Below are 8,790 nucleotides of genomic sequence, written 5' to 3'. Positions count from 1 at the left end.
CACCCTTAGGAGCAGCACCCCTCCCCTAGAGACGTACATTTCATCCTGGACTTGTTGTCGCTTGGCAGGCGCAACCAGTTTCAATATCCACGAAACACCCGTCGGATGGTTGGTGCTGTTGCTGAACTGCGTCAAACAGCGTACTGGCTCAAAAGCCTTGGGCCATTTGATATCGGTCATTTTGCATATAGAAAAATAACATGTCTGACACTGAAGAGAGTTGGGACGCTGCGAGTGAGGAAGAGGAAGTTCCCGCTAAGCCCGTAGCCGCCAAGTCGCCGGTAGCCGCCAAGCCCGTAGCCGCCAAGTCGCCGGTGGCTGGGAAGCCGGCAAAGTCGCCAGTTGCAGCAGAGTACGGTGTGGCTGTTAAGGAGTTTAAGGTTCCTGCCAGGTTACTGACGCCATGTGACGACCCGGAGCAAGAACGGTTGCGGTTGCAGAAGATAAACGAGCTGCGTGAGCGACAGATGGCTGGCGACATGTTCGGTCTGGACGACCATGACTCTAGTTCCGAGGATTCGGACGACCCGTTCAACTTTAGAGCTAAAGCTCTTGTCGAGGGAGCTAAGAAGAAGGCCGTCGCCAAAGAGCCGGAAGTTACCAAGGACCCGTATGAGGGTGTCAAGGTGAACAGGCTAACCGAAGTCGACGCTCTCTGCGACAACTTACAAATCAAAATTTCCAAGTCGCCGGCCAAGTCAGGCATCTGGCTCCAGTTCCTAGATAGACTGCTCGGAATGGTCGCAGGCAAGATGGAGCCCTCAGACCTCCAAAGCTTCGAGAAGAAACTACGGGACGCCATTGCCCGGAGAACCAGAGAGAAGAACATTCAATTCTCCTCATCCAAAAAAGGCACTGACCTGAAAGTAAATCTTAAGAACCCTCAGGCAGAGCTGGCCGTTGTGGAGGGTTATGATGACGACGCAGACGACTATTCGGACGACGACTATGACTATGAGTTCGATTAGGTGTGCGACTAATAGGATAGCGTGTCTTCCCACGTTCTCAGAACGCCGAGTGGTCAGAATAATGGCCAGAATGATGGTCTGAGTTAGCTCGGTGAAATATCTTGGCTGTAGCAGTAATCTGGTGGTGGGCCTTAATGCAGTGCGTTCACCGCCCCATTTTTCTCAATGAAGGACTTCTGTCACAGTTTAAAACTACCGTGCTACAGTGGTTGCCCGCCACCTTTTTTCTAAAGGCCGTTGATGCAGAAAAGGCCCAACAGTAAGGCACCTGTTCGTCACACTTATAACTTCAGATCAACAGATGCAACAGGCGGTGTCAAAGCGAAGCAGGCTAGGATCAGTCGCGGAAGGTAAGGAGGGTTCCCATCACCTCACGGGTGTCCATGCTTATGGGTGTCATCACCTCACGGGTGTCCATGCTTATGGGTGTCACGCCCATTGGTGCCACGCCCATTGGTGCCACGCCCATTGGTGCCACGCCCATTGGTGCCAAGCGGGATTACTATTTCGGCGGGTACACACGGGAAGCGCTTACCTGACACACGGGAGTGCTTTCACGGATGAATGTTCCCGCGGACGAGTTGAAACTGTGCCCCTGGTGACTGTTTTAACCCCAGAGTTGCCGGCCTTGGCCCAAGGCGAGAATGAGTTATTAGTGCGTTTGAATCATGAGGATGATGGTATGCCAATAGCGGGAGACCCTCGATGCATTCGACAGGAGGACTTGGAGGTGGTGGTGAAACCTAGTGTTATGTTTTTGGCGAGCGAACACAAGACGTGTGATTTGTGTCTGGATTTCGAGGTAGTCCAAGTGCGACTGAACATAGGTGGCCTTGCATTCCGCGATATTACTAGTAACCCCTGGGTGTTGCAGGACGCGCAGATAGCGGTGACTGTGATGCACCCGACGGAACCTTTACAGCTGACCAGCTGGACGTCTTACCGAAGTACAGAGAGCCACAAGACGATGACGATGCAGGGACTACATTTAGACAAGTACTCGTACCAACATCCGGATGACCCGGGCGTAATAGGTACGAGCAAGAGGGTAGAGCAGGGTGCTGGGTACGACCAGACGACTGGATACGAACAGGGCGTTGGGTATGACCAAAGTGCTGGATACGACCAGAGTGCTGCATACGACCAGTCGGTGATGTTGGTGAGGTGGGAGGCGCGATTCCCCATGGTTACCATAAGGTGTGGACCGTACAAGGGTTTGCGCAATCACGGGTGCACGTGCTACTTGAACTCGCTACTGCAGTGTTTGTTTCATTTATCTAGCTTCCGGAAGTTCATTTACCAGACTACTCTGGAGGAGGACCAGCTGCTTTACGATAAGGTCGCCAAGTATCTGCACTCAAAAAAGTATTCCGAGTCCAGCTCGACATACCAGCTGGACGACCTCTTCCGATGCCTCAACCATGAACTACAAGACAGTCCCTTTGACGGCGCCCTCTCACCCGAAGAACTTGTACAATTAAGTCCCGAAAGACGGACGGTCTGCGGGCTAACGAGAGATGAATTCAAACCACGACTTAGCACTCATGGCGCCCTCCAAAAAATATTCATGCAACTGCAGCCCAACTCACCTCTCGAACAGTACTTCCTGTCCCATGAAACTCACCTTGAACCACCCGGAATGGAGCGCCTTGGTATCGATCCACACGCATATGCCACGGCACACCAAGCTAGGACCGGAAGGGTGGCCCAGAACGTAAAGACGGTCGAGGACGGAACGACGGCTCAGTATGGAAGGTCGGTCGAGGACGGAACGACATGCAAGGCATCAGCCCTCGAGACGTCGACCGCCCAAACGTCGGCTGCCGAAAGCAGTGGCCAGACGGGGGGCGAGGCATTGCCGAAATGCAGGCTGCCTCGACCCAGCGGTGTGGTGGAATGCCTGCCGCTTTTAAGTTCCTTCGGTTGGATGGGCAACGACCTCTTTATTCAACACGACGTTCAAGAACTGAATAGACTGCTTTGTGACAAGTTGGAGTCGGAGTGTCCCGATCCCACGAAGGCTGCAGAGAGCAAGGTGGCAGGGGAGAAGGTCGTTGCGGCCGCAGAAGTTTCCCCCAAAGTTGCATCTGTGGAAGAAGTTAAGGAAGCGGAGACTGCCACTACAACGGATGGACGGATGTCGGCTCGAGACGCTTTGAAGGAGATGTTTGGAGGCTTGACGGAGTGTTACGTAAGGTGTGCGGAGGTTAATTATAGTAGTGTCCATGACGAGGAGTTTTATGACGTTCAGTTGGATGTCCCTTCTACAGGGGAGTGCACTCAATCCTGTGCCCCGCTACCTGGCCAGGCACCGAATCGACGTTCTTGTCTATGCACCAGACAGACAAGAGAGCAGACCGGCATCTGCCCCTGCCAGTGCCAGTGCATCGAGGGTTGCTTCGACCGCTATGTACAGCCCGAACTCCTCGAGGGGATTGCCATTGAGAAACACGGCCAACGAGATGCCATTAAGGGACAAACCATAAAGGTATCCCCTGACATTCTCCAGCTCCATCTTAAGAGGTTTAAATATGACATTACCAACATCATCAAAATTAATAACTATCTCCAATTCCCTGGTACTCTAGATCTTGGTAAATGGAAAACAGCACACCTTTCAGACACTCACAGATCAGATACCAAACCACCCTCGGATTTCCAGCCATCAGATGCACAGCCATCAGGCAAACTGGATACCAAAGGACCAGACGGGAATCAGTCCAAGAACACCAGCAACAAGGATGCGGGAGTTAAGAAGGACATCGGGGTTAAGAAGGACACGGGAGTTAAGAAGGACGCGGGAGTTAAGAAGGACGCGAAGGACGAGATGAAGGACGACGCGAAGGACGAGATGAAGGACGACGCGAAGGGCGAGATGAAGGACGACGCGAAGGACGAGGTGAAGGACGACGCGAAGGACGAGGTGAAGGACGACGTTTACGAGCTGGTCGGTGTCATCATTCATCAAGGCGACATAAATAACGGCCACTACTACAGCTACATCAAGTGTCCGGTAGCGGGAGTACCTTTGATGGACACGATCGGGGGGCAGATGGTTAAAGGTACCCCCGGGTTTCAATGGTACTTGTTCGATGATGACACTGTATACATGACCAACGAGTATTCGGCAACACAAAACAACTATGGTGGTCCTTACCAGCAGCTGAAGCCCAAGACGAGGGCCATCGATGTGGCTGCGCCCCAGGTAAGAGGTGCGGCGCACGGTAGGTGGGGTTATAGTTCAAGCAGCGGAGGGTTGCTTGGAGGAGAGCGTTTAAAAATCGAGGCTCCCACGAACGCAGATGGGGAAGGATCCCTCCTGACCGGCTCTAGTCCCCTGACCAGTTCCAGTCCATTGTCTAGCTCAAGTCCCCTGCCTAGCTCAGGTGCTGTTGCTAGCTCATCCGCCATGCCTAGTCCCCTGAATTGTAGTAGTAGCGTGGCGGGCAGTTTCGCTGACCGCGTGTCGACTCCCACGGACTGGTTCCAGACTCCGGCAGACGTTTATTTAGATGGTCAAGAGGAGGGATTCCTGACTCGGCTGAAAGAGACACCGCTACCGTCTTCTGCCAGTCCCGCTGCTTTCCCGGGACGACTGCTCGGCGGCGTGATTGAAGGCGGGGGCATGTACGAGTACGACGCGGGTTCCTGCCGCCGTCGCGGGGGCACACACGACCAGTACGAACTTGACGAACACGACGGGCCGGACGAGGTGGGTGGTGCCAACTTTGGTGTTTCATCCGCAGGAGGAGGTCTACATTCTGGAGGCCTTCATTCCGGAGGGACCATTCCTTCCGCTGCTCCACCAGTGAAAGCTCCAGCGGTTCTACGTTCAGACTCTGCGTATATACTGCTATACGTGAGAAAAGAAAACGTCCCGAAGATCATGCAATCGGAAGACGTTTGGACCACCTCACCAGGCTTGGTCACTCGCCTCTGCATCGGTGCCGCCTGTGAAGCTTTCCAACAACGACTTAACGACCGTCTGGCAGGTTGTCTACGGGTCGTTACTTACACACCTAGCTACATAATAAGACATACCACGTGGGTTAAGAATACTTGGTACAGTCTGAAGGAGCTGGACCACCATGTCGACTACTCTACGGACGGCGCCAAGACCCAGACAAATCCTAAGGAAGAACTCCTTCTCCAGGAAGAAAAAGGCTTGAAGGAGGGAGACACGTCGAAGATGACGACACTCGACACGGAGACCGGCTCATCTGTGTTGAACGGAAACGCTCTGCCGGACCTGCGACCAGAGGGCAAGTCTGTCTACTTGCGACCGCCCAACGAGTTTACGCATAGTTTCTGGACGGTCGTGTCGTGTGCCGAAAAGCGCACCAATTTTGCCCTCTACTACTTCGATGTGTACCGCCCTTCAGACAAGACTGCAGCGTCCAAGTTAGGTAATGAACACGGGAAGCCGAGTGCTCCAGAATATGGTTTCGCGTTATGGCCCATGGAATACGAGAAAACCTCGTCCAACGGTAGCCGAGTATACACTTCACTGGAAAAGAACAAAGGGTATTTGGACAAGAGTCTCAGCTGCGAGCCAGTGCTAATAACCCTGGTGGCCGACACAGTTTCTGAAGACGAAGGCGATATCGCGACGACCATAGACCCCAACGACATCATCAGTAGACAGGATGCTTGGCGAACTATCGCAGTCAAAATATTTGACCCCTTTGTTCCGGCCACATTCTTCTTGGGATGTATGTCCCTTAAGAAGCCATCAAAGGACATTCTCCAGGAGGAGTTTGTTAAAGCACTCAGGATGCCGCTTGTGGAGGCTTGGACGAGGTACCCGGATATCTACAAGACGCAAGGCATGAGTCACCAGCTTCGCGACTATTTGGACCACCTATGCCAACTGCCCGTGACCGACTTGGAGAACGTCTTGGTCACACGCACGCGTTTCTTCCTCGAGAATAGAGGCTCCTTTGAACCAACCGACTTTCCAAAGCTACGCCAAATGGGCCTCTTGTCACGCGTTGTTTGCACTACCTTCATCGACCTAGAACACCAATACGAGGAAGGCAACTACCGAACGAAACATGTACTAACAGATTCCTTCTGGCCGAGAGTTGAAGACTTTACTGCCTGTAGACGATATTCCAGTGCACTATCTGACCAACTACTTCCCAACCAGCATCTGACGAACCAGCCCGACCAACCTACCACGGAACACTCAGAAGTGTACATTGTACCCTCGGACCCCGACGAAGAGCCGGGTCCAAGACCGGTTTTGAACGCCACAACCGCCCCCAGCGACGTGCGACTGTATGGCGGTCAGGGCACGTGGTCAGAGGACTCGACCGAGAAGCCCAGGGGCGTTGGTGTCCCTCCATTCCCACTAGTCGACTCGAGCGTCTTGGTCTCTGTCCGCTCACTCGGACAGAACGCCATGATGCACGCTGTTCCTGACGGCCTGTGGCAGAGTACTAACACCGGGGGCCCCACGACCGGTTCTGGACCCGGTGTTTCTGGCTCGGGTGTTAAAAGCGGTGTTGGCGCAGAAACGGAGGCGGAGGGGGACGTGGCGTGCAGTCCGATGGCAGTGTTGCGGGACATGCGTCGTTTCCGGCGAGTGGTAGCACAGGAGTGTGATCTAGGGTGGCTGGCATTAGCGATCACAGCGCCAGAGGACGCTCCGGCGCACGAACGTGCGGTAAAAAAGGAGGTGGTGCTCACGGTCGACTTGGAGTGGTCGGTACCCGAATTGTTTGCGGCACTGGGTGCTGCACTGGGCTGCAGTAACCCCTACCGGCTCCTGGTTACGGGTTCCCTTCCTGTCGCATGGAGTCTCTCAGGTTCGCTTGTGTGGGAGGAAAGTTTCCTCTCTCTCTTCGGCCAAACTTGTGCGCGAAACGGCCGCTCCGCCCGCAACCTTCTAGCCGCCTTCGCTTCCGTGCAAATGCGACATGGTTACGTCCCCGCCGTCAGTAACCTCGCTCTCCTCAAAGACAATTATCTTCTCCCCATCTCCCTCGGCGTCGTCATCGCACAGAAACCGCTACTCGGCCCACACCGCCTGGTATCCGTCTACAGCGAGCCCTGGCGTGCCACTCCCGCTGCACTCATTCTCAACTGCGGACTGTCCACGCAAATCGGTAACTCACCAACCGTCCCGTCCCCCGTCCCGTCCCCCGTCCCGTCCCCCGTCCCGTCCCCCGTTCCGTCCCCCGTCCCGTCGCCCATCCCATCCCCCGTCATCCTTTTCCCCTTCTCACCTAGTGACCAAGTCTTCCCTCTGTGTGGGTGTGTGCCCGTATTGCCTTCCGTCTTGACGTGTGTTCGTCTTCAAGTCTATAGCTGTTTTTGTAGACGCGGACTTTGGCAGGAAGGTCTATAAGCGTCTCGGACTCACCCGCGAGGCGACGACTGTCTTTAGTGAGGACTCAATGCGACTAGACGCGTTTCCGGAGTTGCAACGGGAGTGTCGCTGGCTGGAAATCAAGTTCCGTAATCCCGACCGATCTGCAGCCATGGTACCGGTGCTGGATAATACCACAGTTGGGGATATTATGCATAAGGTGGGCTTCCGTGGCGAAATGAAGGACTACGAATTTGTCGTCCACACCAGTCATGCAAAACGGAACCTAACCGACCCTAAAAGTGAGCACACACACTTGGGCACACACGCACTCCGCACACTCTGGACACCGCACACTCTGGACACCGCACACTCTGGACACGCGTCGTACCCACTGTGAATACACACACTCACTCATCACGCGCGCTGATTGATGTCATCCTGATGTCACTCACTCTTCACTCCTTTAACTGTTTGCTATAACGAACCTGTGTTTAGAGACCGCAATACCAAACGGAACTGCAAAACTGGTGACGGCTATGGGGCTGCCATGGTGGAACGCCCAGGTCGTGATAACTGGAAAGACGACGCAGAAACAGTGCGGACCTGGACGACAGATGGCGTTTAAGTGAGCCGTTCTGGGAAACGAGTTAGCTGCACTTTGATCGAGTCTTTGTGACTGAGATTCTTTAGACCGAAATACTTATTTAGTGGAACTTGAGCAATGGCTTCTTAAAATATATGGAGTCGCTCGGAAAGAGGGTGCCTTCTGGCCGTGAGTGAGTGGGCGGGTGGGGGGAAAGGACTCGTGGCGAGTGGGGGAAGGTAATGTACTGGAATCCATTTTATAGGCTGCGGCTTCACCGATTTTGATTGCTAGAATAGGAACCTCAATCGTGCTATCATACAGCTTGATATCCAGAAAGTGTTCTTCATCTTTTAGGTTGCCAACGGACTGCTTGGGGGCCAAGTGGACAACAATAACCTGACATAAGGGCCCGTTCAACACAGACTGCACGATAAGTTTATCGTTAACTTTAACGAACATATCATCTGAAAAACGTCCAGTAGTCTCTCCCACGTTTCGATGAGTTTCTCAGTGCCGGATATCTCAGTGTCGGATATCTCTGTGTCGGGTTACCCTTTGGGAGTTTGCATGGCTCATCCAGGGCTTCCGGTACGGTCGGAAAGATTGCGTCAAACAACTCCATCCGTCAAGCCCGCACCTCTAATACTCGTCGACAGTCGTACTCGGAATAGTTGGTTAAATTTCGGGTTGCGTGCTGGTACAAGCAAAATCACATCGGTTCAGACTCGAACATTGACCCAGGCAGGCAGGCAGTCAGGCAGGCAGGTTCTGAAGCGGGTCGGTTCTGCAATAAAGTCGGACCCGAGTATATTGAGTGAGTATATGGAACTAAACATTGGTGGGCATTGGCGGGCATTGGTGGGCATTGGCGGGGAGTGGAGGCGATTTGAGACTGGGAAGGGATGTGAGCTGATCTCCGG

General features: G+C 53.8%; 2 protein-coding genes across 2 annotated transcripts; both read left to right on the top strand.

Annotated features, from left to right (window-relative positions):
* Positions 1-200: 200 nt before the first annotated feature.
* Positions 201-968, top strand: GNI_085960 (translation initiation factor eIF3 subunit; the record flags this gene model as incomplete). Its single annotated transcript, XM_011132344.1, has 1 exon — positions 201-968. The coding sequence occupies one exon, from the start codon at positions 201-203 to the stop codon at positions 966-968; it is 768 nt and encodes a 255-aa protein (XP_011130646.1).
* Positions 969-1,208: 240 nt separating this feature from the next.
* GNI_085950 (ubiquitin carboxyl-terminal hydrolase) lies at positions 1,209-7,583 on the top strand (the record flags this gene model as incomplete). The annotated part of the gene is made up of 4 exons (XM_011132343.1): positions 1,209-1,227; positions 1,262-1,318; positions 1,586-7,201; positions 7,293-7,583. Coding segments are annotated over 4 exons (5,983 nt in total), but the record flags the coding sequence as incomplete, so codon positions are not given.
* Positions 7,584-8,790: the final 1,207 nt, after the last annotated feature.

Source organism: Gregarina niphandrodes (genome assembly GCF_000223845.1).
Source record: "Gregarina niphandrodes unplaced genomic scaffold scaffold00016, whole genome shotgun sequence".
In the NCBI taxonomy this organism is placed as follows: Eukaryota; Apicomplexa; class Conoidasida; order Eugregarinorida; family Gregarinidae; genus Gregarina; species Gregarina niphandrodes.
Note: the sequence above shows the minus strand (reverse complement) of the source record. Positions and strands in the feature narration are given on the sequence as shown.